This window comes from Daphnia pulicaria, chromosome 10 (genome assembly GCF_021234035.1).
Source record: "Daphnia pulicaria isolate SC F1-1A chromosome 10, SC_F0-13Bv2, whole genome shotgun sequence".
NCBI classification, from domain to species: Eukaryota; Metazoa; Arthropoda; class Branchiopoda; order Diplostraca; family Daphniidae; genus Daphnia; species Daphnia pulicaria.
In genome coordinates, this window is record NC_060922.1 from 2,482,094 (window position 1) to 2,509,945 (window position 27,852).

At 38.4% G+C, this 27,852-nt stretch overlaps 5 protein-coding genes and 1 long non-coding RNA gene across 19 annotated transcripts; 3 read left to right on the top strand and 3 right to left on the bottom strand.

The window, feature by feature from the left end:
• The first annotated feature begins 1,565 nt into the window (after positions 1 to 1,565).
• Positions 1,566 to 3,938, top strand: LOC124314322. Of its 4 annotated transcripts, none has more exons than XR_006911130.1 (8): positions 1,566 to 1,889; positions 1,943 to 2,048; positions 2,326 to 2,576; positions 2,632 to 2,905; positions 2,965 to 3,435; positions 3,492 to 3,619; positions 3,700 to 3,814; positions 3,882 to 3,938. It is a non-coding gene; the product is annotated as an uncharacterized LOC124314322 (long non-coding RNA). The 4 variants fall into 4 exon arrangements; XR_006911129.1 differs by having other exon boundaries at positions 1,566 to 1,857; XR_006911131.1 differs by having other exon boundaries at positions 1,566 to 1,851.
• Positions 3,939 to 9,814: 5,876 nt separating this feature from the next.
• LOC124313985 (importin-13-like) lies at positions 9,815 to 13,966 on the top strand. The gene is made up of 15 exons (XM_046778911.1): positions 9,815 to 10,093; positions 10,167 to 10,334; positions 10,401 to 10,553; positions 10,620 to 10,692; positions 10,758 to 11,076; positions 11,144 to 11,356; positions 11,429 to 11,606; positions 11,672 to 11,821; positions 11,891 to 12,130; positions 12,202 to 12,306; positions 12,378 to 12,547; positions 12,641 to 12,827; positions 12,915 to 13,476; positions 13,541 to 13,715; positions 13,787 to 13,966. Exons 1-15 carry the CDS (start codon positions 9,944 to 9,946, stop codon positions 13,896 to 13,898), a joined length of 2,955 nt encoding a protein of 984 aa, XP_046634867.1. The 5' UTR covers positions 9,815 to 9,943; the 3' UTR covers positions 13,899 to 13,966.
• Positions 13,787 to 17,770, bottom strand: LOC124314146 (tetratricopeptide repeat protein 4-like). 6 transcript variants are annotated; one of them, XM_046779222.1, is made up of 13 exons: positions 17,537 to 17,698; positions 17,273 to 17,404; positions 16,985 to 17,099; positions 16,825 to 16,917; positions 15,442 to 15,585; positions 15,263 to 15,380; positions 15,027 to 15,198; positions 14,774 to 14,966; positions 14,528 to 14,706; positions 14,350 to 14,460; positions 14,115 to 14,279; positions 13,976 to 14,053; positions 13,787 to 13,893 (listed from the first exon to the last, which is right to left on the bottom strand). In XM_046779222.1, exons 5-13 carry the CDS (start codon positions 15,580 to 15,582, stop codon positions 13,887 to 13,889), a joined length of 1,164 nt encoding a protein of 387 aa, XP_046635178.1. In that variant the 5' UTR covers positions 15,583 to 15,585; positions 16,825 to 16,917; positions 16,985 to 17,099; positions 17,273 to 17,404; positions 17,537 to 17,698; the 3' UTR covers positions 13,787 to 13,886. The 6 variants fall into 6 exon arrangements, with proteins under 6 accessions (XP_046635178.1, XP_046635175.1, XP_046635176.1 ...); XM_046779219.1 differs by having other exon boundaries at positions 13,887 to 14,053; positions 17,537 to 17,619; positions 17,685 to 17,770; XM_046779220.1 differs by having other exon boundaries at positions 13,887 to 14,053; positions 17,537 to 17,599; positions 17,660 to 17,751.
• A 2-nt stretch (positions 17,771 to 17,772) lies between these two features.
• Positions 17,773 to 22,678, top strand: LOC124314289 (crustacean hyperglycemic hormone-like). The gene is made up of 3 exons (XM_046779457.1): positions 17,773 to 17,845; positions 20,952 to 21,267; positions 21,948 to 22,678. Exons 2-3 carry the CDS (start codon positions 20,984 to 20,986, stop codon positions 22,051 to 22,053), a joined length of 390 nt encoding a protein of 129 aa, XP_046635413.1. The 5' UTR covers positions 17,773 to 17,845; positions 20,952 to 20,983; the 3' UTR covers positions 22,054 to 22,678.
• A 203-nt stretch (positions 22,679 to 22,881) lies between these two features.
• Positions 22,882 to 24,909, bottom strand: LOC124314104. 2 transcript variants are annotated; one of them, XM_046779144.1, is made up of 5 exons: positions 24,753 to 24,909; positions 24,501 to 24,680; positions 24,240 to 24,428; positions 23,969 to 24,097; positions 22,882 to 23,891 (listed from the first exon to the last, which is right to left on the bottom strand). In XM_046779144.1, the coding sequence occupies exons 1-5, from the start codon at positions 24,826 to 24,828 to the stop codon at positions 23,083 to 23,085; spliced, it is 1,383 nt and encodes a 460-aa protein (XP_046635100.1). In that variant the 5' UTR covers positions 24,829 to 24,909; the 3' UTR covers positions 22,882 to 23,082. The 2 variants fall into 2 exon arrangements, with proteins under 2 accessions (XP_046635100.1, XP_046635099.1); XM_046779143.1 differs by having other exon boundaries at positions 24,501 to 24,908.
• A 407-nt stretch (positions 24,910 to 25,316) lies between these two features.
• On the bottom strand, positions 25,317 to 27,799 carry LOC124314064 (ankyrin repeat domain-containing protein 26-like). 5 transcript variants are annotated; one of them, XR_006911067.1, is made up of 6 exons: positions 27,280 to 27,799; positions 26,880 to 27,185; positions 26,693 to 26,800; positions 26,442 to 26,570; positions 25,423 to 26,384; positions 25,317 to 25,355 (listed from the first exon to the last, which is right to left on the bottom strand). XR_006911067.1 is itself a non-coding variant. In XM_046779070.1 (6 exons), the coding sequence occupies exons 1-6, from the start codon at positions 27,623 to 27,625 to the stop codon at positions 25,534 to 25,536; spliced, it is 1,707 nt and encodes a 568-aa protein (XP_046635026.1). In that variant the 5' UTR covers positions 27,626 to 27,799; the 3' UTR covers positions 25,317 to 25,533. The 5 variants fall into 5 exon arrangements, 4 of the variants coding, with proteins under 4 accessions (XP_046635026.1, XP_046635025.1, XP_046635028.1 ...); XM_046779070.1 differs by having other exon boundaries at positions 25,317 to 26,384; positions 26,880 to 26,946; positions 26,980 to 27,185; XM_046779069.1 differs by having other exon boundaries at positions 25,317 to 26,384.
• Positions 27,800 to 27,852: the final 53 nt, after the last annotated feature.

The following is a 27,852-nucleotide window of genomic DNA, read 5'->3' on the forward strand; positions in this document are numbered from 1 at the left end:
AAACTCCCCGAGATGCATGTTCAAGTGCTCAGTTAATTGTATTATTTTTTTCACCCCCTGACCCTCTCCCCCCACCCCATCCGTACCCCTTTTGTGTTAATACATCATTACTACATCTCTTATTACCGAAAGATTCCGTCATTTTACAGATTCTTCTTGCGCGTTTTATAATTCCAGTTTATTTTGCAGGATCCAATCAGCTCCTAGCCGTCTGGCAACCGACAGTGTTGACCCAGACGGTTTTTACGAGCAGTTGGGTCAGTTCCATTCTTGGTTCTTTTGTCGATAAAGCACCGACCGGCCGTACAACAACAATCAACTTCTCTAAACGCTGGCCGTTAAGAGCGGGGGACGGTCAAAGAGTCTGGAGGACAAGGAAGCGCGGCGTCTTCGTGTTGCTGTATAAAATAACGCGAGAGGAGTCGAGGAAATGCGAGAAGAAGAAGAAGAATGGTTGAAGAGTTCATTGGCTTTCGTGCAGCAGTCGGAGAAGAAACAAGAGAAACTTAACATTCTCCGACGGTGCAAGAGGCACAAGAGTTCTCGAGTTGCATTTGGCTTTAAGATGCTGGAAGACCAACGCAGATCGATGGAATAATTTTGAAATGAGTACGCGAGGACCCAACAAGAACTCTGCGATGGTGTGACCATCTTTAGGGGCTATTATTCAAGGATAAGGTGGGTTACGTGATGCGAGTTTATCCCTTATTAGGTTCACATTTGACTTGAATTCAGGTAGCCTTTCAAGATGGCTGCTGGCATTCGACGAGAATCGACACGACAGCAAGTGACAGATCCCCAGAGTGATGGATAGGTTTGTAGAATGCGTTTCCTCTTCATGGTTTTGCTATGAAAAACAATTAAAATGTAAAAACCGAACTTTATTTTATGTAGGTGTTAGTGAATTTAAAATCTTCAGCTGAACGCCAAATATTTAGATGCTATTGGCTAGAGAATTTTGGCCAGATCTTTCAAAGATTAGGCATAGGGATGTTTCGAAAGAATTAAGCTTGTCGCGTGCTGTAGTGTGTTGTGGTGTGTGGTGTATATGTTTCTTTTTCTCCTGTAGGTTTCAGTGGCTATTTTCTGGTGACATTTTTAAGTAATAGTAGGAACAGGGTAGGTAATTATTTACCACTTGTTTAGTTTGTTTTTTGAACATTTTACATTTTTATGATTAATTTTGTAGTCACCCGTCACGCTGTTTGCTTTAGAGTTTGCCCCCACCAGGGGTGCAGAGCGGTGCAGAGAGTCTGGTGTTCGTGGCCACGCCTACTGCCCGACTGGTAAATTTACGCCATTTTAAAACAAACTGTCAGTCAGCCTGTCATGGCTGAAAGATGGTTGTGAAAAAGTGCCACCTCAAAATTCTGATATGGAAGAAATTGATATAGCATTGAATAGGTAATAAGCAATTTTGTTTATGTGATTTTTCATTTGATGTTCAGTGATTTGTTTAATTTTACATTGCTGTCTTTCAAACCGGTAGTTCAGCGTTCCATGCTTCAAGTGTTTCGAAATCGATGGTGCCCGAATCGATGCTGTACCGTGCTAATGTGGTAAAGAAATATTGGGCACCTAGTAACTCCAAGAAAACTTAACAAACTAAATGCGACATGGTTTTTTGAAATTTTAAAATTAAAGTGAACTCGATGTAGGAAGAAAATAGTAATGTTGTTGATCAGCTTACACTGAATTGTACGCATTTTTCTGATCAAACTAAAACAGAAATTCCCACAATTTTTCAAATTGAGCTGCTTGTATTCTCTAAGGTCATTAAATGTAAATTTGATGTGATGTGATGAAGTCTCTTGCTGCATGTTTCGTCACATGCAGAAATAGTTCACAACAGTAAAAGTAATTATGTTGGTTAATTTTTTAACCCTAAAGTCCCTACAGTAGTATAGTAATAGTAATTTATTTTTTATTTTTCTATTAACAGCCTGGTGAAGTCTGAGCTTCTTCATTGCAGTCCAATGTGCACATGGATTTGTTGCAGCCAGCTGGTGAAAGGTGTTCCTTTTGAAGGCTTGCTACTTGTACTGGTGGTTGGTTTTGTCACACGCAGAAAAACTTTAGAACAATTTAAAGTAATTTAATGGATTAACTTTTTTACAGTATACTCATTTACTTTGTTGATTACCAGCACTTTGCTTTGTATCTGTTGAATTTTCAGTTAAGACTGGTTTAAAAGCTTGCCAACTGTCTTTCTTTGTAGTTTTTGTAAAAATAATTCTTAGAGATTGCTTAGTTTAACTATGCTTCTGTCATTTTGTCATAACCCATATGAGTTTGTTTTAGTAATTGATTATTTTCACCATGTAGTATAACCAGCCTCTTAGTGATGTATTGACCAGGCCCTCTGGCGGATAACGACGAATGTCAGCTGACTATACAACAGGGTCCGATTTGTGAACAGTGTGGTGAGCTGTTGGATGCAGACTGTGGTGCTGGTGTCGTTCGTTCATTTAACTATGGACAGTTAATTTCAGTCGTTTACGCTAAGAAATCTGTCGATTGTCACTAGGTGTGTGAAATTGTGTCCATCGAGTGTTTGACCCATTTATTTTACAATTGTAAGTTTAATTAAACACACTTGCATATTTAGTTCATTACTGTATTGTTCTTTAGCTTTGTAGGTTTCCATAGTCAGTTTGATGTTTGAGCTGTTCATGGTGTTGCTGTTTGTTGTAATGTAAAGTGGTTTTGCAGTCATTTTCCAGTTGAGTAATGCGCTGAAATGGAGCTTGTGCAGAGTCGCAGCTTAACATCATACTTCAATTTTGCCATTTGCCAATGTTGGTGTTCATGTAGTGTTGAACAGTTGGGCCGAATAGTCAATGTTGCCTGCATATTTTATCGGCTGCATTTTTTCGATGTGTCGTCTCTTGGTACCGGCGTTGAGGTAATGCTTGATGTTTTGTTCAATTATTGACTTTTAATTAAAATCTATTCGTTTTTCAGTTTAATCGTTTGCCGCCGTTCTATAGATTTGATCCATTGGTAGAACTGAGGAGTTGCTGAAATTCAAGACTCGTCAATAAATTATGTAGATGTAGAAAAATTACAAGTGCATATCTGGGCTCCCTTCTTCAGTGGCCCCGTTTCCCTAAACAACCACTAACCAACGCCCGCCGGGCGCCGGTGGTCACTCACTCGCTGCGACAACCAGGAGGAAGGGAGATGTTTGGTCGAACGGGGACTTGCAAGGCGCATGATTCGATGAAATCTGTTGGAGGGTCATGAGTATAAGCCGGAAGCTTACTATGATAACTGCTCTCATAATAACTGCTCCTCAGCTCCATTCTGTCAGTCATTCCAACAAGTCAACAAGTCCGCTCAGTCAATTTACATCCATTAGCCCCATCATGCTGTCAAAAGCATAAAACTCAGCATGGTTTTAGCCCACATGGAATACAAATGTGCCGAGATAAGGTATTTCCCCATTACTGCTAACAGACCATTATAATTCAGATTTTCTTATAACATAGGTATCCTTGCGCTTAAACCATAGGATCTTTTCTGAATCTTGCAATTTTGGTGGCATACCGTACAACAGCATGTTTGTTATTATGGATGTTCTTACTTCTGTTTAGAAGGCAACCCAGCTAAGAGATAGGTACAGTTTAATTTCCCATAAGTAAATTTATGTCTATTTGTAAATAACATAGAGAATTTCCTTGTCCGATTGCTACTTAGAGTTTCAGAGACATAAAGCGTGTGAAGTGAATAACCTGGCATGTGTATACACATGTACCGGATCTACTTGATGAAAGTCAAATGCCATACTAAATTCATCACCCATATGATAAAGGTAAGCATCAATACCACCTATCACCAAGCTAAGTTACAATACTTCATGACACTTTCTTAAGCATCAGGAAATTTATCTCAACATGAGGAGTAAGGCTGTTGGTTGCTGTGAATTCCATTTTTACGGTTTTTTCATCATGAACATTTCAGTGTGCTTCTTAGAAAAGGTAAAGATTGATATGCTTATTAACTGTTATATTTCCATAATGTTATGCATTTTATTTTTACAGAGCGCGTAAGAGATCCTTCAGCCAATGCTGTTCATTGTCCATGACGGAAGAGGGACTTCCACGTTCCACCTACGTTCTGCAATTTTCTCATCTTCCCGACGTACGCCAGTATCATGATCCAGCTTCACTGCTTCAGTGCTTCTTATGCTTTAAAACAACTTTTCTTGCTTCACTGGCGAGGCTGGATCACTTCAGTTGCTGTGACACACCTGCAATCACTCACCACGGGATTATGGCCAGGTACCGGGCAATTGACTTATTTTCGTAGATTATCTACTAGTTATCTATTTGCGTTAAACCTTCTGCCTGTGTTACAATTCCAAAATCAGCGATCAGGCCCTTCTTGCGCGTAAATGTTAGTGTGTTACTTTGACGTTTCTTTTTTCTAACACTAGATGGCTTTTCGATAACTTTCAGCTGTCAAAACATTCAGTTTCAGTTACTTTGCAAATCTCTTTAAACATTTATCGGCAGCTGTTGTGTGGAAATTTTTTAGTGAAAACTGACGATCACTATTCCACCAACAAAGCTCACTTGTTAGATTTTTAATAATGACATGTGTTTTTTCTACTTCCGGTTTGCTCATTTCAGTCTGTAGTTCAGTAAATATTTATTCGAGGAGCAAAAGAACCACATATTCGTGATCCTCGTCAAATTGTTGGTAAAGTACTTCGTACGCGTACTTCCGATTTCGAGAACTTTCCTGAATATTTTGGATTTCGTTTTAATCACACCTAATCGACCTCAAATTTCATGGAGATCACGAATATGTGGTTTAATTTTACAACAGCTCAATGGTTGAGGTGCTGTGTTTACTTCCGGTATACTTCCGGAATTTTTTAAAAAAGGCTAGCAAGTGAGCTTTGTTATGTGTACAGTTCTCAATATTGTTAGGTAGATTTTAAGCAATTAAACCGCGCCTTTGAAGTTTTGAGCAAAAAAAAAACAGATTAATGAACCTATATGTATTATGTGACTATTATGTAACTTTGATTGGCATGTCACTAAATAAGAATTGTTTTCTCTTTATTCAGGTAATGCAGAGGAAATGTCGAGAAGATGGACATTAAAACGTCGCCGGTATCTCCAAAATGTCAGCGCTGATCATCATTTGTTATTGGTAATATGTTTGTGTTAGTGTTAGTTAACCCGTTGGCTGCCACGCCTTTGTTCTCCCATAGCTCCTTAGCACGGGCCGCGCTGTTCGGTCTCGTGGTTTTCATGCCGCGGGGTCGGAAAGTCGCACCAGCCCAAAATTCGCCGCAAGGCGCCTGTTAGGCAATGCACCATAGGGACTTCCCCCTTGTCGATGCGGTGATGGATTCTAGAGGTTGTGCATTCCATCTTCTCCTGTCACCGTGTCAGCCCGGACTTGTCAGCAATGGCAAGTCCCACCTTGGCCATAGATCCTTCAGACGTGTCGCGTAGCCGTAGAGTAGTAGAGAACAACCTACGGGTTGTATGGCGTGGCAGCCAACGGGTCAACTTAAGTGTATGTATGTATGTATGTATGTATGTGATTGTAAAATGTGGTGGAATTGTGGGTGGAGGTGGGACAATAAAGCAATTCCTTGTAAAGTTTTTTTATTGTTGTGTCTTATAACTTTGTAAATAATGTTTAGCACTTGACTTGTATATTTCTTACAACTTCGAAGTTTTACATAAGTTATAGGCAACTGACTGATAATCTCCAGAATCTTTAAATAAATTACTATGATGAACCAAACACTGCAACTCCTTTGTTACGCCAACTTAAAAACAGAGCTGTCAACGTAAAAAATTTCTAGTAAACATACAGTACGTTTCATTCATAACGTGCCGTGTAAGTGAAATTTCTTCAAACACTATAAAATGTCGAAATGCAGAGCGACTAGAGCAATAGTCACCTCTAACATGCAAAACAGGAAAGATTGAACAAAAATCAGAATCCGTCGCAAAGTCAAAAGGCTTTTAGGTGGCAAGCAAGTCGTATAAAATGATTACCCAGTGTGAAAAATTTATTTCCTCATTAAAGATCAACAACAATTCCCAGTGACTAGTAAATATTAAGATGTGACCAAAAAATCTGAACATGATTATTAAAATTGAAAATTCGACTCTAGTATTTTAAATTATTATTATTTAAGTTATTAAATTGAAAATTCGACTGCGGTATTTATGAAGGTTCCTGTAGTAAGTGAAGAAGCGTAGGTTTTGGTGTAATATTCAGGTGTCTCAGTACTGTAGTTACTCGGGGCGTAGTAAGAGTTCAGAGCTTCGGTGTAGTAGCTGAGTGTAGCGTAGGTTGTGATAATTGGAGCTTCAGTGAAGTATTTCCTTTCAACGAAATACGAAGAGACGGCGGTTGTGTAGGAAGTTAAGACTACATAATACTTGGCCACCTCAGTTTTGATTATGTAGCTCGGGGCAGAGTAGTATTTGGACGCTTCTGTGTAGTATTCGGCCGTTCTTGTGGTGTAATAAGTTAAAACTTCGGTGTAGGAGCTGGGAGCAGTGTAGTACTTGCAAACATCGGTGTAGTAAGTTAGCGCAGCATACGTAGTGGTGTAATACTTCGGTGCCTCGATGGTGTAGTACTTCGCAGCCTCGGTGTAGTACTCGACCATTCGGTAGTGTAGTAGCAGAATAAGTTTTAGTGTAAAAATCTGGAGCCTTGGTGGTGTAGTACCTGGACGGCTTGGTGTAGTACGCTGGGGCAGCACTCGTGTAGAACTCCGGTGACTTGGTGGTGTAGTACTTGGGAGCTTCGGTGTATTACTCGGGATCTTTGGTGATATAGCTCTGAGCAACATAAGTTGAGGTGTAATACTCTGGAGCCTTGCTGGTGTACTAGTTGGGCACCTCGGTGTAGTAACCGATCGTTGCGTATTATGTTGTTGTGTAGTAAGACAGCGGCGTTGTGCTCAGATATCTGATATTCCCAGGAGACATCGGTACACCAGTGGACGAACCAACAATCAGCAATACAACACCCAACAGCAGCATAACGCCATAGTCTACTAGACAAAAATAATTTCAACATTAATATGCAATAATAACTAACTAAAAAAAAAAAAAAGTAGAGTTGATTCACAACTCCAAAAAAACAGAATATTCACTTTTGTTTGCGAAATCGGAAAGCGTAGTTTGAAGTGAAATATTCGGCTGCCTTAGTAGTGTAGCAATTCGGGGCAGAGTACTGCTTTCGGAACTTCCGTGTAGTAGGTCGTGGTAGCCTAAGTAGTGGTGTAATACTCGGATGCCTTGGTGGTGTAGTACTTGGAAGCCTCAGTGTAGTACCTGGAAGCAGCACAGGTAGTTGTGTAGTGAACTGGAGTCTCGGTTTAGTATTCCAGTTCAACGTAATACTTTGGTGCCTTCGTGGTGTAGTACTCCGGTGTAACGTAGGTTGTAGTGCAGTACTTGGGCGTTTCGGTGGTGTAACAAGTTAAATCTTCGGTGTAGTAGCTGGGAACAGAATAGCACACGGGAGCATTGTTATAGTTGGCTGAAACATTGTAGGTTGAAAATTAATACTCAGGAGCCCTGGTGGTGTAGTACTTGGGGTCTTCGGAGTAGCAAGTAGGTGTTGACGTTGCTGTTTAGTAAGTCGGCGGCGTAGTGTAGTATTCTTTTGCTGATGAGGTTCGGTATCAACCTTATCCAGGAGACATCGGTACACTCTTAGTAGACCCAACCATCAACCAACCATCAACGATCCATCACCCAAAAGGAGCACGGCGCCATAGTTAACTTTACATAATCATGCATGCATGCATTTATGTAATCATGCATTTCGTATTCATGTTAAAGGTTGCTGCCGTTGCCGACTATGTTACGGGCAGTGGTCGGTAGGGGCGCTAGCGTAGCGCGAAGGGTGGTAGGGAGAGATTTTGTGGGTGGGTTCTGGTGGGGTGAATAAATGGGGCAGCGTCGACTGCTGGCTCTCCAATTGAGTTGGCCATCTCCTTATCTCTGCATTGGACATACTAAGATACCAGCAGGCACATCTATACAACAACAAATTTAATGAATTCAAAACACTTCACAAAATATAATTGCAAAATCACCTTGAGTATGAGTGACGATTGGCCAGGATCCAGCTCTTAATCCGCTTCCCCTGAAGGCCTGAACCCAAGACAGAATGTGGTAACGTAGGATAACCTATGCCAGATAGAAGAGAAGCATCCTATAGCTCAAATAGGACGAATGGAAATTGGAATGGTGGGACATTGCAACAACATAGGATGAACAGTCAGGAACAATATGACAGCAAGGTTGCAAAAAAAAAAAAAATTAAACTCACTGCAATCTGTAATGGAGAACTTGTGAAACAAGTCAACAAGTACCATTTATCTTGTCTCTGTCCTCTGATGCCTGGTTTTAGCGAAAGTGGATAGCTCGTCGGGTCCTGGATGACATATGTCTTGTGTCGGCCATGCATACACAACTTGAAAATGGCGTTGGCTGGTAAAAGAGATTGAGATTTGGTGGGGGAGAGGGGGTTCACCTCCTTGATAAGGAATCCACCAGAACCATTAATCACAAGTCAAAATATGTGCACTCCACAATAATGGCAGTCATATATAGTGGGTACTATATATACAGCCCATATCCGTTGTAGTACAAAGATTTCAAAATCTGAGAAGAAAAAAGGAATTATGTTACAATATCCAGAAATTGTTACTCTTACACTTTGGAGAATACTCACAATTAATCAAGAGTTGCAAAAATCTTACTTGACAGTGTTGTTGCTCATAATGCAGGAACTGTAGGATTGGCTACAGAAGATTAGTTTTCATTTTTAAAACCTGGAATCTCGTAGGCGGAAACTGGTCTGTATGTTGACGATCCCGAAACTTTTTACAATAACGTCGACATTCTTCTCACTGGCTAGCATTTGGTCTTCAACAGAAAGGGCATATTTCGTTGCTTGATGTGGAAGTGTACACACTTTGACTTCAATGTAGATTGGAAATAGCAATTCAGGCTACACTTTTTTTTGGAAAAAAAATGTACAGGATCACTTAATCAGCAGGTATTTTCCATCACCGGATTTTTCAAAAGCACAAGTCGACACCAACTATGACTTAAAAAGCTTAGACTAGTATTTGAGCTAATGTGATGTTGGCCCAATAAAGACACAGAATAAAATTTTCTTCTTGCACTTTTTCACATTTCAGAAAAAATTGAATATCCAGTGCAGGTGAAACAATGCATAACTCATTTCTTGCATAAATGTGATATGATAATCCTGGATTGACACCAACGTTTCCTTGACATGACTGCTTCGCTCAATAAACCACGTGCAGGGATGCGGGACAACCACTGATAACACCACTTTAACACCACTGATAAGTGATAACACATAGATACTATTGGACAATCGAGAAACACAGAAGACTTTGCGTAAACGGACTTCTTTACCAAATGCTCGCCACAATCAAACCGTAAGCGTAATAAGACCGACAACAACATAGCAATAATCTATCAAACAATAACCTACCTTACTAACTACTAATAGAAGGGTAGAAGCTATCAATCTGTCTGTGGTTTTTACTTTTAGTTTTTACTTTTGCACTGCAGACGAACTTCCGCATATTGCAGTATTAACTGTAACTATACTATTAATTAATTAATTAATTTAAGAATAAGAATATCTAGTTACTCCGTCTTGTTTTCTATTTGTAATATGTATTATTTTTTTTAACAAGCGGTTGCCAACATTTAAATAAATACCTTTTTTGCGGGAAAAATCCGATGTTTCGAATGTGGCGCCATCTGGTGTCAGCTATCAAGCTTTTTTATTTGAAATTCGTCTGCTGCAATGTGGTGGTAAAATCATGGTGAAATTGTTCTGAATTTTTTTAATAATACAGCAAAAACGGAAAAATCAACACACTCTGAAGAAATATCTCATCATGGAGTTAACTGTCGAAAATTTAGAGAAAGCCGTTAGTCATTTTTATCAAAATTCGGCCACACAGTCTCATCTTAACTTGTGGTTGACTGCTGCCCAGTCATCGGCTCAAGCATGGATATTCGGATGGCAACTTCTTGATCAGTCAAAAGTAAAAATAATAAAAAATATAATTTAAGCTTGTCATTGTTTTTTCTAAATTTTATATGTTACATCTCTAATAGCCAGTGGAGGTGCAGTACTTTGGAGCTAGCTCATTGCAGATAAAAATCTCTAGATTTTGGCAAGAAATTCCAGCTGACGATTATGCAGCTTTCAGAGAAAAACTAATCGATGCTGTTATGTTTTATGCAAATGGACCCAAAATTGTACTAACTAGATTATGCCTTGCAGTAAGTGAAACAAAGAATCTCAAAGTATTTAACAGAGTTTTACTTATGATGGTTCTTTTTAAAAAGCTGTCATCCATGATTTTGCACTCTATTCCTGATCAATGGACTAGTCCTTTGAGCGATTTCATATCAATATTGCAACGTGCCAGTGGAGGTAGCCAACTAAAACCACAACATGTAAATCTATTGTTAGAGATATTGACTGTTCTTCCAGAAGAGGTTTCATTTTTAATTTATTTTCTATACATATTCATTTTTAAAATATTAATCTATTTGTTGAATCAGTTTCAAAGTATGAGATTAGCACATGAAAGAAAAATTGCTATCAGAGGAGAACTACTTAAAGCAGTTAAAGATGGTATAAATGTGTTAAAACTTAAAGATAAAACAACAGTTTAAGTTGCTTAGCTTTTCCCCTCACAGTACTGCCAATTTTACGTGAAGTGATTTGCCGTGGAATTCATCGTGAAACACCAGTTTCTTCAGATGACGAATCAACTTCTCAATCCGGCATTAAGTGTTTTTCGTCGTGGATTCAACATGGAGTTGGAGTCGGCTTAGACGAAAGCCTCCATTTGGTAGAACCTTTATTGGCAGCGGCCCGTAATCCCAATATGACAGAAACATCACTGGAAGCATTAACTCATCTACTGAATCACCCTGAAACTCACCGTTATCCAATTTTGCTCATGGACATGCTGAACCAGCTGCTCTCGCTTCAAGACCATATTCAGCTGTTGAGGTATTTTTCATTACGTCTAGCATTTATATCTGCATTACTAAAAAAAAAATGTCTGTGAATTTCTTAGACGTGAAGGAGATTTGGAGGGTGCAGCTCACATCTATGCTACGCTTGCGGCTTTTGGCGAGAGCCACTCTCGCCTTCTGTTGGATGCAGTTCTAGAAGACGGATTAAAGAAGGAGAATGTTCTTCAACTGATACAAATCATGTTGGAGAGCACCGGAACTCCTGGTCGATATCCGCTAGACGAGAACTGCAGTCACTTGGCTTTTAGTTTCTGGTAATTGGCTCCTTTTTTAAAAATTATTATTCGTTGATTGCCTGATAATTTTTTTTTTTTTTTTTCCATCAGGTACATTCTTCAAGACGATATTTGTACTTCACCTGTTGACAAACACAAAATCTATCAGTCACTATTTGGTCCCGCGTACTTGACGCTGGTCGATATTTTGATGACCAAATCAATGATAGCAATTGATCAGTCGGATTGGACCCCTGACGATAAGGAAACTTTTCGGTGTTATCGACAGGTATTCTATTCAATTAGTTCGTCCATTAAAATTTAATCATCTCATTACATGTTGGTAAATGCTAGGATATTGCTGATACGCTAGCTTATTGCTACAAGTTTTTGAGATCTGCAATGATGGAACGTTTGGCCTCTCACCTGGCCTCAACCGTGTCTCAATGTAATCAGAATCCCAATGAGTGGCCTCCATTGGAGGCATGTCTGCATGCTTTAAAAGTAAGATCCTTATTATTTTACACCAGGCCAGTGAACATAATATACCTAAACATGTCCCTGAACTAACAGGCGGTCGCTGAGAATGTTGAAGCGGAAGCAGATCTGCTCGTACCTCAGATACTGAGTTTGTTCGGCAGTATTCCATACGGTTCCGGTCATCGCTACGTCGTTAACACGGCCCTTGAGACCCTAGGTGCTTACGCTGAATGGTTGAGTGCACACCCCACCTACTTGGGCCACGTACTACCTATTCTTCTTTTTGGGCTTAATAACCCCGACGCTGCCCCGGCAGCAACTTTAGCCCTTAAGGTAATTTGCGCATTTGAATGTTACTTTTGATTTCTCTGAGGAACGTAGTGTTATCGAATATCTCTCTGTAGGACATTACGCGAGATTGTCAAATTGGTATTCGGCCGTATGCCGAAGCATTATTGCAAGGTGCTGAACAAGCACTGCACCTCGATGATCTCAAAGATAGTGAAAAGGTAGTATATGCAATTTAGACATTTTTCTTATGAAACATACGTGATGTGACTGACTTGTTGTTTTTCTTTAGATTCGTTTGATGTATATTTTAGGAAAAGTGTTATCGATTCTTCCTCTGGATATGATAGTGGCCAGTTTGAATCGTGTAGTAGGTCCGTGTGTGGAGGAGTTACGAGCTCTATGCACTACCCGTGAACCGAACGCCACTACAAAAATTGTTCTTATTACTCGGCTTAAAATGTATTAATTACTTGCAATGTTACTTACTTTATTACTTGTATGTTTTTCCTTTTTTTTTCATGCCAAATTTGAAATATTTTATGTCTATTTCAGGATTGCCACCTTATGCACTACTCTTGATTTGAGAATCTCTAGTGGAGATGATTCTGAAGCTGACGAATCCACTACTCGACAGGTTTTAGCAATCCAGCAACAGCCCGTCCTATTGATTGCACAACAGTTGCTACCTTTTTTGAAAGGTGTTGTTGATCACTGGGGTTCCGATGAACAGATTTCGGAGGTATAAACTGCTTAAGCTGAATATTAATAATAGTAATGCTCACGATTTAATACTTTATTTTTTAAAATTACTTTTTTTAATTTTCAGTCCATCTGCTTGGTTGTCAAACATACCGTCTCGACGTTAATGGAAGAATCATTATCTTTTTTGCCAGAATTGGCAGCTGTGATTGTCCAATGTCACCGGTTATCACCGCAAGCAGCTACATTGGACGTGGCCAAAATGATCATTTTGATTTTTAGCCAGACCTCGAACGACGCTCAGCAGCTTATTAGTGCCTTTCTCTCGGAGATCATAGGAACTACGTTGCAAGTTTGCGGAGTGGACTGCAACACATTGACACTTGATGGAGTTCCATCGATTGATGTTGCCCGCCTCGCTGATAACAATGAGGTCTTGGGTAGTTTTCTCGGTCTACTAACTCAAATCATTCGGAAGAATCCCAAACTATTGATTGGTTCGTCTTACCCTTTGCCATCACTTTTTTATTGTGGTATCGCCGGTTTGACGAGACCAGAATCACCAGTCCTCAAAGCATCTACTCAATTTCTGGTCCATTTCATTACGCAAAGCAGAGAGAATCCCGAGTTGGTATCTGTCGTGCAAAATCAAGGCCTACTACTGGTTACCCAACTTTTGAGCTGCATAGGTAAGTTAAACAAATATTTCTTTGGTGTTTGGATCATTCTAACATGTCGTACATTTTACTCCAGGAGGGGAATCTCCTCGAGCTCTTGTGGAGCACACGGCCGATGTTATTTTGGCCCTTAACAAGAAATACTTCGACAGTCTTTGTCGGTGGATGAGTGCATCGCTTGGTCGTGAACGTTTTCCATCGACCCTTGTCAACCAAATCCAAAAGGAAAATTTTTGCCGGTCTATCCTTAAGTATAAAAGTTTTCTGCTAACTTTTAGCGTTCATTTGTGCATTAATTAACATGTTTGTTATCCTATCCCAGGGAAAAATCTAACAAGAGAAGACTGCAAGACATTGTAAGAGAGTTCTCGCTACAATGCCGAGGACTTGATGGTACCGAGTACTCGGAACAGACAAATCGATTACTTCCTTGAAATTTTATAAACAATTTGATGTAATTTGTATATCTTTCTCGTCATTACAAATCCGCTCGAAATATCAACTATTGTACCTTTTCAAAAAATCTTTCTGGAATGGGCTTCCTTCGACCAAACAAATAAAACCAGGAGTGCCCCCTTGAACAACATACCTTTAAAGAAAAATTAAGTCATAAGTGATCAGAATACATACTTTAAGAATGAAAATATTACGTTTTTTGGGACAGCACAGTCTTCAATGAACAATTCGGATCAACAACATGAAGTTTCCCGCTATCTCTGTGTTCATAATACATCCGGATTGAAGCTGGATTGTATTTTTTCTCCAGATCCCAAAGTGGTAATTCCTCAAACATCAATTGCAGATGGTCCATAAAGCTACACCACAGAGAGGAAAAAAATAAAGTTAGCATTTCATTTAAACTGAGAGATAAAAATCAATAGCGACCATGTGTCTTCGTGGAATTCCTGAACGAAGTCGGTTTCCCCATACTCTGGATACAAAAAAAGGACTGGCCAAACTAAACAGCCGTCGACAAGGTGAACACGTTTCCCAATCCTACGTCAGACAAAAATTGTTTACATTATAGAATAATGCTGATGCAATAAATTTTCGTGACACATACGCAGCAGGATGGCATGGTTCAATGCTTGACAAGTCCAACATTGCGCGTTCACTATCCTTTTTCCTCTTTATGCCAGTGTTGATTCCACGAACACGTAGGGCGGTAACTAGCTCGTTAATTAAAGCTTCTTCTTTTCTTTCTGCTATCTCTTCTTTCCTCTTGTTTCTTTCCTCAAGTTTCTAGTAATTAAAGAATTCGATTAGTTGACACATCTATTTGACTGAACGAGTGGCTTTCATTACATACTTGACCCTGCACGAGCTCAGTTCGCAATTTCACAAGCGAGGGATCGGTGTTTTTTAGTCTTATTCCATAGTCGCACCATTTCTGGCCGTCAGCGTACCGTTTTAATTTTAAGCAACATTGGGCAGCTCGTACGACGGCCTTTGTGTAATCAGGTTTTAATTTTGCAGCTTGCAGGCTGTCATTCAAGGACGACCTTGGGCATGAAATCTTATTTTAGCCGATTGAAATTTTAAAAAGCAGGTTAATATCCAACCTGTAGTTGCCTAGATGAAATTGGCAAGCAGCTCTATTTAGATACAAGGTTGCATCAATTTCCACGTTTCCACACTTCTGTTTAAGACCTTCAGTATAATTCGCGATAGCAAAGCGATATTTTTTCAGTTTGAAGTTGAAATTGCCATCATCTTTGTAGGACAAAGCTAAGTCTGCAAATTAGTTCAGAAAAATTGTGAATGCCAAATCAATTACCAACACTTAAATTATGATTACCTTCAGTAGTATTTTCTTCTGGGTCATACTTTAGCTGTTGAAAAGCTTCAAGGAGAGGTGGTAAAGGTTCTCCCTCTTCTGGAAGTTTCTTCATGAAAAATGGATGCTGCTCCATTTCCTAGTGACATTGGGGATATTAGTCAATTTGTTTGAGTAAATAAACTGATTCAAAAGCATACTTGTTCCCAGGTCTCCTCGTTCCATCCTTCAGAGTAAGGAGTATTTTTACGGGAATTTATAAATTCTTCTAAATCTTCATCAAGCTTCAAGGCTAACTGATGCTTCTCTTCATCTGTCATATGAGCTTTGGGGTCTGTCATTTTCTGTGCAAAAAGAATATTGTTATTAACAAGGAGCTAGTCAGTACAACACAGGATAGAAGGAGATACAAATAATAACCAAGCAACCAACAGCGCAAGTCTGCCGTAATCACAAAAGTAAAATAAATGATACGTGTCAATCGAAACTGCAATCAGATTTCAAACGGTAACAGTTATGAGCAGACATTGCGTACATCAATGGCCCCACCTTATTGACGTTCTATTTATGCTTTACTTCAAAACCATTACCTTTCGCTTTCACGATGTCTAACTTTTTGTTATTGAAGCAACTTGCATCAACACACGTGCACTAAATTACTCGTCTGCATCAGACAGTAAAGCCTCGTCTGCATATGGGAGAAAAGTAGAGCCATCTATCTTTAACTTTTTAACGAGTTGTAATCAAAATCCCGAATCGATGCTTTTTTTTTTCAAATTGAGAGTCCTTAGATCAATTTTAAATAATCATACATTCATTGAAAATTCAAGGCATTGCTAAAAGCGGCCGAAAAATTATAGATGAAAAGGTCTCGAGTTCTCGACAGAACGAATTACTAGATGGCAAGAATATAAATATAAATAGGAATATAAATATAAATAGGAAGAGATGGAGATATACTGGGTATTGGCTTTCGCCACGCTGCGCAACTACAATGAAGCCAATCAAGACTGATCGAGGCACAGCTCCCGTGTTGAAAGAAACTTATTTTTCAGTGAAGGACTCGATTGGCGCTAAAGTTGGTTACATGTTTGAGAGTTCTTTAGTCAAGTTGATTTACACTGTTAGTTTAGCTCAAGGGTGCCGATTCAGTAAACGTATAGCCTTAACAACAAGCAGCAGTGAGCTGATACCTCCGGCAATAAAGCAATAGCCAAATGAAATAGATGCCCCAGAAAAATATATTTAATTCGCTGTTAAAAGCGTGGTAGTATACACCAATCAAGGAGATCACATTCTACCCACTTTTTCACCCAATGATATGATAGAGTGGACTTCATTGAATTCAGTATCTAGCAATATTGCCGGGTAAAATAACACAATAATAAAAAAAAAAACAGCACCAATATTCGTCCACATGCTGTTCCTGCATTACTCGATCACACGCCGAGAAGTTAATTAAGTCTCCCTTGTTGGATACGCAGCGCAAGTTATGTTAGACCACCCAATAAAGGCAATAGATCTTGTGAAAGTCGTGGGCTTTTTCTATCGAAACGAATCTAACGCAATAGAAATCATCTAACCTTTTTCGTTTCCAAGGCCTAAAATGTCAGCGCAACAGCTTCCGGTGAAGAACGTTTGCCAATGTGTTTGCCAATGTAGCTTCAGAAAAAAACCTATTGTTGGAAGTTTGTTCATAATGTAAAACGAAAAGGTGATCATAACAGCTGATTACACACCAACCTGTTTGATCCGCTAGTTCGTAATTCTCAGACGAATTTCGATGTGGTTTTACTAAACGCAGTTTATAATTATTTAGGCACATTTTCCTCAATGTTTGGATGCTAAAATTAGTTTCCTAAGAAAAGATAAATTACAAATTTAAATGGTTAAGTGCTAGTCGTTCGAATTAAATTGTCAGTGCAACAGCTTCCGGTGGAGAATGCACGCCAGTGTAACAAAAAAGAATTATTTTTTAGCAGTTGGTACATATTTAAGGTTTAAGGCGATAATAGTTAGTTACACACCCACCTGTCGATCCGATCAATCCCTGGCGACACAATCCCAGACTTCATAAACTTTGACGTTGTTTAACTTAACAGCTTCAAATTATGTTGGCACATTCACTTTCTTCCTCTGTATTAGGATGCTAAAACTAGTTTCCTGAGCGTAAATAAATTAAAAAGGTGTTAGTCGGTGAAGTATTAGTCGGTGAATTGTATGAATCTGAATGCGTGCATTGGGCGACTGAAAATCAATAGAGGATAGAAGAAGGAAATTTAAGTAGGTGGTTACTTGCAATTTAAGCTTAAGATCGCTGCTGCCGTTAGAAACAACGCGAATTATTCTACTCCATTTCTCCAAAGAAGACGAATCAGCTATAGAATTCACCCAGCTATTTGAATCTATGGCACATACTGGTCGTTTACAAAGATGATTTCACCAATTGAGTCTGCTTGTAGCTACTCCTCGTACACCATAGCAACTCGTCAGTCCCTTCGTCACTATATAAAGTCCTCCAGCATCCGAAGAGTATCAGAGTGTGCGCCTACATCATCCGGTACGGGAACCTCGTGCGATCTACTCACTTCCTTTCCTCATCTGGTAAATAAAGAAATGTATATGTCATTTTCTGTAAGCTTATGGTATAGCAGAGTAGATGGTAATGTTGTGGCAAAATTTTACAGTTTTACTTGAAATGTCATTTTGAATTTCTACAAAAAGAGTTCTCTTCATATTTTGCACGTAAAAATGGCATGTTAGTAATGTCAGTTGTTCGTCGTAGTTACTCCATCTCATTCCTGTTCTCTGTAGTGGAATTTTTTCTTGCACATTTCAATTTCGGTAAAAATTAAACCTTGATACATTTGAGAGAAAACTTTCACATAGCATTTTGCTTCGTTCGAATACTCAACTTGAATTTTACTCTAAATTTACTCTACTCTCTAGATCACATTTATGCTATTTTTCCTATTTAAAATTCGATAATATTTGAAACGATAATTTGGTCACGGAAATAATCATGGCGTTCATTTTTGCCATTAGTGTTGATTGTACGGAGATTGTAACGCCTTTTGATATTCTATGACCCTCGGTCTATCTATAAAATAAGTCCAGTGTCGTGTGGGAAATACAAAATAATACTCTTTACTTGTTGCGCAACAATGGGTTTTGTAACTTGACAGAGGACGCCTGGGAATTCCGCCCCAAAACAATAGAGGAACTTAAAGATTCTTTTAACTTGCGTCAGCACGCCAACACGTTTTCCATTTACGTATCCACAGGATTCCCAAGATGAAGATCACGTAATGCTTGAAGCAATTTCAGTTTCCTCGAATAGTTTGATGACCAACGATTTTTGGGTATGACAATGCATTTCGGAAGTCGCTTTCTTCTGGTAAAGGCCAGAAAATAATAAGGGTGTCTCTCGTTAACTTATCTAACAGGTTTCATTAAAGCCGTATAATATTAACTAACATAGTATTTCAAGAAGTCGTGTAACAAAACAAACAAAAAATCGGTTTTCTGAATTTTGATTTGTTACGTCCTCTTTTTTTTTTTCTGTGAAATCAAACTAACCCAAAGGCTTATCAGCTAGACACATTATAATATCTAGAAATGAGGCCGATCTAGCAGCAAATCCGAGGCGGGTGATTTAGTATTAGCAACTATACAAGGCAATATGAATAAGAACAGTTACTTTGTCACCTATTTAAACGTGAATATGACACATTCGCAGCAGGAAATCGAAAGCGGGAGACTATATGGTTTTAAATATTCAGAATTTTGATAAGGGCCGAGGATTGAGAATAAAGACTAGGGTAAGTCTCGCTATGTGGGTACCGTCAGATTAAACTAGAGCCATCGCCCTTTATTCTACTTTGCCACATATAGAAATTCGAGTCTGCTATAATTACTGGCCTGGGCTCTGTCTGATCAGATTCAACCCCAATGCAGATTTGGAATGTTAAACACCCAATGTTATTGTTTTAGCAGTTATCTATTAGCTATCTAAAGAGCCATTTTAATTGATAAAAAACCTGTTGCGACATATACAAACGCCATCAAAACGTGACTTATGACAACAACAAAATGTTTTAAGCTCGAGATGAGCAAAGAGAAAGCAAGAAGGAGGCGGAAAAATATGAGGAGGATTTTTCTCTACTGAAAATAACATGGTGAATGGGAATAACCAGGTAAGAAAGGGCTGTAATCCATGGGATCACCGGGGGGCACAATCACGTGACTCACCTACGCACGCCTAGTATAAAAAGTGGAGGTTATGCTCGTGATAACTCAGTATTCTTACAGTTTTAAAATACTTCCTTTACTTTGAACAACAAAGAGTGTCAGTTCCCTTTCGAGTAGAAAAAGAAATCCCACGTGTAAGCGAAGGATTTGCGAAATTAACAAAGGTAAATAGAAAATTCTGCAAATAAGAAAATTGATGCAACCGGAAGCGCCTTTTGGGTGGCTTAGTCTACAGTTAAATTTTTCTAGTTAAATATGTAATAGTGGCACGTACCAATCTGGCGCCAATACCGAGTGACGCGAGTCACAATTTTCCTATTGATTGCTGGACTTTTGGAATACGTATTCGTGTTCTGATCTAATCGTCAATTGATGAGCTTTTCTGGCTTTTCTCTGACAAGAACTGACAAGAATTTAACAATTGGGAAATAATATAACTACATTTTCAACTAAGATTACTTTTTGCTACATTTCTCAACCACAATTTTCGTTCACAAACGATTTCAGTAGTCACTAGTATTACCCCAGAGTAGAATAACTGTCTCAGACCATAGTTAAACAGAGAAGAAAATATAATCAAATAGAGGATTTAACTTACTCCAAATTGAGGTGTCCATTTAGTGAATATCGAACCGATTAACGATCCCTAAACTAGTTGATCGTGCACAACTTGTTGGTTAGGTGGGAGAGATGATGACTGACGAGTGACGAGACGAGAATTTTTGAAGGTTGTCACTGGCGACAACGTGGCGTAACGGAATACAATTAAACTAAAAGAAGGGACTTCTATAAATTCATATAATATTTCCCTGCTGCGTGATCGTCCCCGATGATGTCATCGGTCAAAAAACACGAAAGATGTGAAAAAAGATCAAGGACTCCCAAGAATCCGTGCATGTATCAAACCATATGCTATTTATAGTATCTCATTTCCACCGCTAGATGTCCAAGGGAAGAGAAATCAAACAAAACGAGGGAAAAAATAGAAAATAAAGGGGGTAAAGTAATAATATGTAATATATATGTAACACCCCCTTTTCAGTATTCCCCTAATTGGTTTAGTTCATTCGTTGTGTTCTGTTCCGGTTCCGTTGCACCGCGTTTTCTCCAATTTGAAAGTACCCCCTAACTACATACTTCTCCATGGAATTTGTGTAACTCTAAAAAAATTAAATTAGCATCGCACAAGCCGAAATCAGTTGGCCACTCAGAGAAAAGTGGAAACTCAATTTAATCCTGTTTTTAAAATAGCTATGTATACACAAATTTGATCGAGAACATATCCTCCCCCATAGTTACTAGCCTTTTCCTCTTTCCCTAAAGGAGGGTAGTACATTTGTCCTTCAATAGAATGATGCAAACTCATAAGAAAGGGAGGAAGAGGTTGCAAATTTTCTCCTGTTACTCCCCATCCGACTATTTGAGCCGCTCTAAATAGCTGAATCATTTGTTTTCACAGATCGAAAAAGCTCTAGGAGAACGAAGAAAACCATGGCCGCAGTGCAGCAGAACGGACGCCAAACACACAGTTCCTACTCCATTCGATCTCTTTTGGGCCTAACCACTTTATTGGTGGTTTTGCTTGCCATTCTTCCGTATTATCCAACATCGGCCATGTCTGCTTTATCTAGCGGTCATCACTCCTTGTCAAAACGCTCTTTCTTCGATATCAATTGCAAGGGGCTATACGACAAAAGCATTTTTGCTCGTCTCGACCGCATTTGCCAGGATTGCTACAGTCTCTATCGCGAACCCGAGCTTCACACACTGTGCAGGTAAATTAGTTTTTGTTTTTTCTCGCCGTTTAATCTTGTCCTTAATTGAACTTGCAACATTTATCGAACAAAGATTCAACACACATTCATTTGTGACGACTGTAAGATGTTAACTATAACGCAAGTGTGTTGCAACTCTGTTATTAGGAAGAATTGTTTCACCACCAACTATTTCAAGGGCTGCTTAGATGCCTTGCTCATCAACGATGAAAAAGACATTCAAAGAGTGATGAAGGAAATTTCAATCATTCACCAGATTCCAATTTAAAAGAGGGCATACTGTCCAGGTATCCAGCAGCAGGTAGCCATCCTTCAGCAGCTGGTTTGCCAGTCCATCTTCGCTTTTCGGCATATGTTTAACCGGCAAATTATTCGTGGCATCTAGCTTATTATCCCGCTTTAATATCAACAACTCGTTTTCAAGGCCCAACAAGACTGGTGCCGTATTAATAAGTTTCTATGTGGCTTAACTAACTCGGTAACAACTAAGGTATTAGCTGCTGAACTAACTGTCAGATTTAAAAACTGGCTGGTGATTTGCGCATTTGTTTTAACCCACTTTTAAAGTGTTTGTTAACAATTGGATGGTGATTGTTTCTGTGTTTCTCTCCGCTCTTCTAGCGCATTCAAATTCTTCGTGCAGTAAAATTAATCGTAGTTGTGTTTTAATGTATATCCAGGTCGGAATGTTTTACAACTCCTTTCTTCAAGGCTTGCCTCAAAGTCTTGCTTATGGAGGACCAGGATCCAGATTACTCCGAAATGATCGACAAAATTGGCCGCTAACGCAACTTTCAAGATAATATCGTGGACAGAGCGCGCGCTTCTCCTCTCTAGATCTTAAACTACTATGTGCATCATCCTATTTATTTGAAATTTCGTCGGCTGATTTTTTTCGTCTTTGGGCAACAGTGCAAAACACCCCTGAAATTTTTCTCCAGTTCCTTTTCTTCGTGCGCGTAATAACGCACGAAGAATTTTATTTAGACAGTCGAAGATGGATAGAACAGTGTAATTGATATCTTAGCAACAGGTTTATGTTTGTCGTAATTCGTCATATCTCTTGGCTGCTTCTCTTGTCCCTAATTTGCTGCCCTAAAATGAAATCTAGTCTACTCTTCTGAACAATCAAGAGCCTATATATTTGTCACACGTGAAAAGCTAAATCGCGAATATATTTATACATGAATCTATATTGTTATCAGTGTCCAGCGGGAAATATAAATCCCGTTCTATTATTCCCCCTTTCAGTGCAAACCCGGAGGAAGTTAATCATATCTTTTATTCCTCAATTCCTATTTTCTATAAGTTTCTCTATATTAATGCCTCTTTCTGCTATGTCCAATATATGTACTTGAATGTCCACTGTGTCGGTCATGTTTCTGGATATACAAATATACTATTAATCAAGCATGTTACTTAAATATGATAACCAATTTCAGAAACAGAAATACGAAGAAAATTCACAAATTGTTGGGCGGTAAACTAAAATTTGACAACATCGACTGATGATTCTTTTTAAAAGTGCAAGTTGAAGTCATATTTAATTCTTCCCTCTGGGTTAACATTGCTTATATAACTTCATATTTAAAGGAAGGACCAAAACTTTTAAACTGAGAAACCAAACTGTTTTATCGGGCAACGTACAATACGAGAAACAAGGACGGACATTTTGGAATGTTTCTGCGTTTCAAAGATAACAGATCAATTTAACTAAAAATAACCGGTTGAAAACATCAAAACTGAAATACGATTATTTGAAAGGAAAAACCGATAGTACATTATACGAGAGATCTGCAATACTCATCGTGTTAGTTAAAGAAATTGGTTGGTCAAATCTTTTCCCAAATTCAGTTCCTCTCTCATCCGGTTGTACTTGATTTCTAGGTTACGTAGCAATTCTTCTTTTTCGATTTGAAATTTAATGCCCAGCATTTTTTTTTTTAGTTCCAAGAGGTTGTGGTAGTTCTCGTTGTTCTCAGTGCGAGATTTCAGTTGTGAATAGTAGAGGTTAAGCTCCAGATCAACAGAAGCACGGTTATAGCGCACTACCATCAATTCCGATTTTGCTTTCTCGATTTCTTCTAAAGTTTGTTGATATACAGCATTTTTAGTTTCAAGGTCTTCTTCAGCATCTTGCAAATCTTTTTTAGCCTTTTCTAGTTGAGAAACAGCGAGATCACTTCCCTTCATAGCAGCTTCAGCCCTTTTTTCCTTCACAGCTAATGTATTGCGCAGATAATTCTTGAAGTCTCCTTCGTTGGCGGAATTCAACTTTTGTTTGGCTTCGCTGACGCCCTTTTCTGCAGCAACGGCCTGGGAACGAGCCAAACTTAGGGCGATAACGAATTCTTTAGCGATGTTGGATAAGGAATCTCTTTCTTCTTTGTATGCGTCGACCAAGCATTGAGTTTGACTAGCTTGGCGTTCAAGCGACTTCAGTAGATCTTCTTTACTTGCTAATAATTCTTTTTCAATCAGCAACTTTGTTTCCAGCTCAGTTATCTTTAACTTTTTTGGTTCAGAGAGGACTTCATTAAATTCCAATGAATATGAAGTTATCAATTTTTCCAACTCCCTTTCCTCGGCTCTGAGCCCATCTAATAACTCAACATGTGTGCAGTCTAAAATACAAAAATAGAAATTAGAATTTTAAAAATTAACTTTATTGTTCTGTTAATTAATTATTATTTTAGCTAACCTGATTTAGGGTTCCAAGGAGAAGGAACAAGTTTAAAATCAATTGTTGGTGAAACGGCTGGATCGTCTAACGAGTTAACTACCCTGCTGGGGTTCCATTTCACCAGTTGTTGTCGTTGCTGAGAAACATCTAAATTTCGGAAAATGTTCATTAAGAATGGATACATAAATAAAGGGACTTTCGCTGCATTAGTCTGGCAGTCAACTCCTATCTTTTATAAACTATCATAATCATTGGAACATGAACATTTGTAGGCCTACAAAGTACAAACCTATATCTCGCCTTTTGATGGGGGAAATTTTAGAAGTGGGTTTGTGATGGACCTGTTTTTCAATGTTGGTGTTGGATGATACACTCAAAATATTCGTTGCTGCAGTTTTATTGGCATAATGACTAACAGGTAGCTCATTTTTCTTTGAATTTGAGCTAACATTTCCATTTTCCAACTTCCGAATTTTAGCTGGTTGCAAAATAACAAGAGTACACATAAACACTTTGGTTGAAAATTTTAAGTATTCACATTACTTATTACCTGGATTCAATAACCTGTCAATCCTTTCGGTTTTCTTGTTGCAAATGTTTAATTGTTTGTTCAATGGAGGCTGATCCTGTTTGAAGCCAACAAAGGACTTACTCAAAACTTCTTCAGATGAATTTTGCACATTTTCAAGGTATATATGATCAACTTTATGGTTTGCATATGGTCTAACACCTTTGGAACAATCAGAACAACACTTCTCAGTATTGCTTTTAGGCTGAAAAAAGATTTCACATTCATAACAACTTCGTATTTTTCTGCTGCTTGTTGATGTTGATGATCCCTCAACATGATTAGATTTAGATTTCGTTTCCTTGGTCATCTCTAAAATTGAAGCAAAATAAGAAGGTTTAGCGCCGTTTCCACCATTAAATTTCCTACGGATTTAAGTCGCTATCTAGCGGCCATATTCGCAATTGTGTCTAAACTAAATATGTCGGAAGTCGGATTAATTAATTCTTAATCAGAAAACAAATATTTGTAGCGGAAACAGTGTGCAATACTTAATATTTTTTTTTTGTCATCGACTTCTTACATTCTTAAGTTTGAAGAACACTTCGATTTAAAAATCAACTCAAAACGCGTTTCTGTAGAAGAATATTGGATCGTAAATCATATGGTTAATTCGTTTTCACTACCCCATAATCATCTATGTTTACGCGCCAACGTGAAGAGAAATGTTCCGTCATAGCTTGATCTGATTCGGGGACTCGAGTTAAAACTGGCCAATTCCTGTTGAGCATTTCACCATTTAAAGTTCAAGCGCTCGCCAAAGTGCATACATAAAAATACTATTTACTCAACCAAAGCCAAGGGAGAAACGTTTGTAATTTCAATTCAACATTATTCCTGAGAAAACACAGTTAAGAATCAAACAAAATGGTTTCAGATAAACATGAACGCTGAAAAGAGTTACCGTGTTTACGAAGTATTTCCAAATACGAAAAATGATTTAATTCAAATCAACCGAAGAACGCGCCAACAAAAAAAAAAAAAATTTCGAAGTTCGACTGGAAAGCAGCAAAACTCAAGGTGACAGCGACAACATCTGACTTCTTTTTTCTCTTTCCGTGTCTAGATCCTTCTTTTTCAGTACGAGTTTAATTTCAAGTGATTGCTGGAATTCTTTCCTTTCCTTTTCCAGTTTTCTTTCGTGCTCTGAGCATTCAATTTTGCATTGTATTTCAAGCAACTGCTCCTTGAGTTCGAAGTATTTACAAAAGTTTTCCAAATTATTTCCTTGCAGAAGAGACTCCAGTTGTGAATGAGCACGTTTGACTTCTTTATCAGTAGAATTGCAGGTATCGTGCAATGCCATCAGTTCTGATTTCAACTTTTCCCCTTGCAATAACATTTCGTGATGAACAGCCTCTTTCGATTTAAGGTCCTCTTCTGTTTTCTTCAGATCTTTTCCCGCCTCTTCAAGTTGGGAAACGGTATACTTGGCTTTAGCTTCTGCGTCCTTTGCTCTTTCTTCTTTTTTCGCCAAGATGGTGAGTAAGTAATTCTTTACAACGTCATCTTTGGATTCTTCCAATTTTCGTTTGATTTCGTTGACTCCCATTTCAGTAGAATCGCATGACGATCGAGCCAGTTCTACAGCAGCACCGGCTTCTTTTATGTGGTTGAGCAGCGAATCTCTTTCTTCTGCAAAAGCTTCTACTACGCATTGAGACTGGACGACTTTTAATTCGAAGGATTTTACAACACCTTCTTTGTCGAATAGCATTTCTTTCTCGGCGGAATGCCTGGATTCTAGTTCAGTTATCCTTTTTTGTACAGAAGAGATTTCATCATAATCCAACTGATATGGAATTAACATCTTTTTTAGTTCCACTTCTTTGACTCTCAGATCATCCAACTCCAAAGTTGAGAAGTCTAATGTAAAGAAATATAGAAATAGGTAAAGATATGATAAGACTTCTATTCACTAACCTAACATATGGTTTGAAACATGTTGAGGAACATTTCGGATTGTTAAATGTTCGGGATTATCCAACAATTCCGTACTAGGCTTCTCGCCGGAACCGCTTGACTTCGACGGTGGCATTGAACGGCATAAATCTAAAAACAAATCTAATTTAAACATTAACTTTGCAGATCCAGTCCGTAGCAGCTTTTTTAAGGCATTCTAAATCATTTCAACAAATTATATTCATATTTCTTTTCAAACATTTTTCACTAACCAGTTTTGCTTAACTGAGTTAATTGATGGGATTCAGAAGGGCAAGAATCACCAGCCTCATTTTTAAAGCTAGCTATCTGGGATGAAATGGCATTTTCCATGCAAATGACTAATTTATAAAAAACCCAGATGAAAATACATATTTCAAACATAAAACCTTCTTTTTCAGGTCCAGTTTAAGTGTTTACCTTGATTCTCATCTTCATCATTATTGGATTCATCACAAGACGATGTAGATAAATCAATAACAGCTAACGGAATACTGTCAGTTGATTTCCTAACAGCTAATGGAATACTGTCAGTTGATTTCCTCAGAATACCAGTACCTGTTGCTGAGGAAATTTTCCCAATAGCACAGGTTGTTGTTGTTTCAGATCCTAAAGTGGTGCTGCTAGATGAGATATTTTTTATGACTTGAACAGCATCAACTTCTTTAGTTCTGATTTCTGTGAGTGTTCGCTTTGCAGTTTCCATCGGTAAATTGATATGTGGAACTGAAATGAAAAAGACAGTAATTAAATACAAATTGATGCATTTTTTTGGTATGCATGTTATGGTGTGATTATTTTAAATTATGAGCATACTCACTTCCTGAGCGTGAATTCATCCCTGCGAGGTCAATTAACAAACTGCCATTGGGAACAGAAAGAATGCCAGGTTGGTTTTTAGGTACCAATTTTATTGGTTCCAATTTCCAAACAGATGGCTTTCTTAGACTTAGACTGGGCTGAGATTTTTTGTTTCCTAGATTACTTTGATCTACAGCAACAGCGTTTATGGGTTTATCCGCACTACATTTAGTACAAAACTTGTGTTCTTTTGAAATTGGTTGATAAACTTGTTCGCAATCATAACAACGAGAAACGGTTTTAGAGGTTCTAGCACGTTTTGCTTGATTAGAACCATGGCTTTCGTCTTTAGAATGTTTAGACATTTTGACGGGGAGAAATTGAAAAAAAATTATTGATAGAAAGACTAACAACTTCTTGTTATTACAACTGTAAGACTTTAATGCACATAATCGGATAATCAAAACGTTGTTGGACCAAATCAAACCAAATGAGAGGGGGAAAAACGACTCTTCTCAAGCTCTCTACTAACGCTCTTAACATGGCAACAACTCCTAAAACACCATCTAGTGGTAGCATAAGATATTTTTAG

Excerpts from the sequence above, each read along its gene's own strand:
- LOC124313985 (XM_046778911.1), top strand. The coding sequence starts at position 9,944 with ATGGAGTTAACTGTCGAAAATTTAGAGAAAGCCGTTAGTCATTTTTAT. Across the intron at positions 11,607-11,671 it reads CTTTTCGGTGTTATCGACAG|GATATTGCTGATACGCTAGC; the intron begins GTATTCTATTCA and ends GGTAAATGCTAG. Across the intron at positions 12,131-12,201 it reads CAGCAACTTTAGCCCTTAAG|GACATTACGCGAGATTGTCA; the intron begins GTAATTTGCGCA and ends ATCTCTCTGTAG.
- LOC124314146 (XM_046779219.1), bottom strand. The coding sequence starts at position 15,582 with ATGACAGACCCCAAAGCTCATATGACAGATGAAGAGAAGCATCAGTTA. Across the intron at positions 15,381-15,441 it reads ACGAGGAGACCTGGGAACAA|GAAATGGAGCAGCATCCATT; the intron begins GTATGCTTTTGA and ends CAATGTCACTAG. Across the intron at positions 14,707-14,773 it reads CTGAGCTCGTGCAGGGTCAA|AAACTTGAGGAAAGAAACAA; the intron begins GTATGTAATGAA and ends TTTAATTACTAG.
- LOC124314289 (XM_046779457.1), top strand. The coding sequence starts at position 20,984 with ATGGCCGCAGTGCAGCAGAACGGACGCCAAACACACAGTTCCTACTCC. Across the intron at positions 21,268-21,947 it reads GAGCTTCACACACTGTGCAG|GTCGGAATGTTTTACAACTC; the intron begins GTAAATTAGTTT and ends ATGTATATCCAG.
- LOC124314104 (XM_046779143.1), bottom strand. The coding sequence starts at position 24,828 with ATGACCAAGGAAACGAAATCTAAATCTAATCATGTTGAGGGATCATCA. Across the intron at positions 24,429-24,500 it reads TGACAGGTTATTGAATCCAG|CTAAAATTCGGAAGTTGGAA; the intron begins GTAATAAGTAAT and ends TTTTGCAACCAG. Across the intron at positions 23,892-23,968 it reads TCCTTGGAACCCTAAATCAG|ACTGCACACATGTTGAGTTA; the intron begins GTTAGCTAAAAT and ends TTTGTATTTTAG.
- LOC124314064 (XM_046779069.1), bottom strand. The coding sequence starts at position 27,625 with ATGTCTAAACATTCTAAAGACGAAAGCCATGGTTCTAATCAAGCAAAA. Across the intron at positions 26,801-26,879 it reads TGATGAAGATGAGAATCAAG|TCATTTGCATGGAAAATGCC; the intron begins GTAAACACTTAA and ends TTTATAAATTAG. Across the intron at positions 26,385-26,441 it reads TGTTTCAAACCATATGTTAG|ACTTCTCAACTTTGGAGTTG; the intron begins GTTAGTGAATAG and ends TCTTTACATTAG.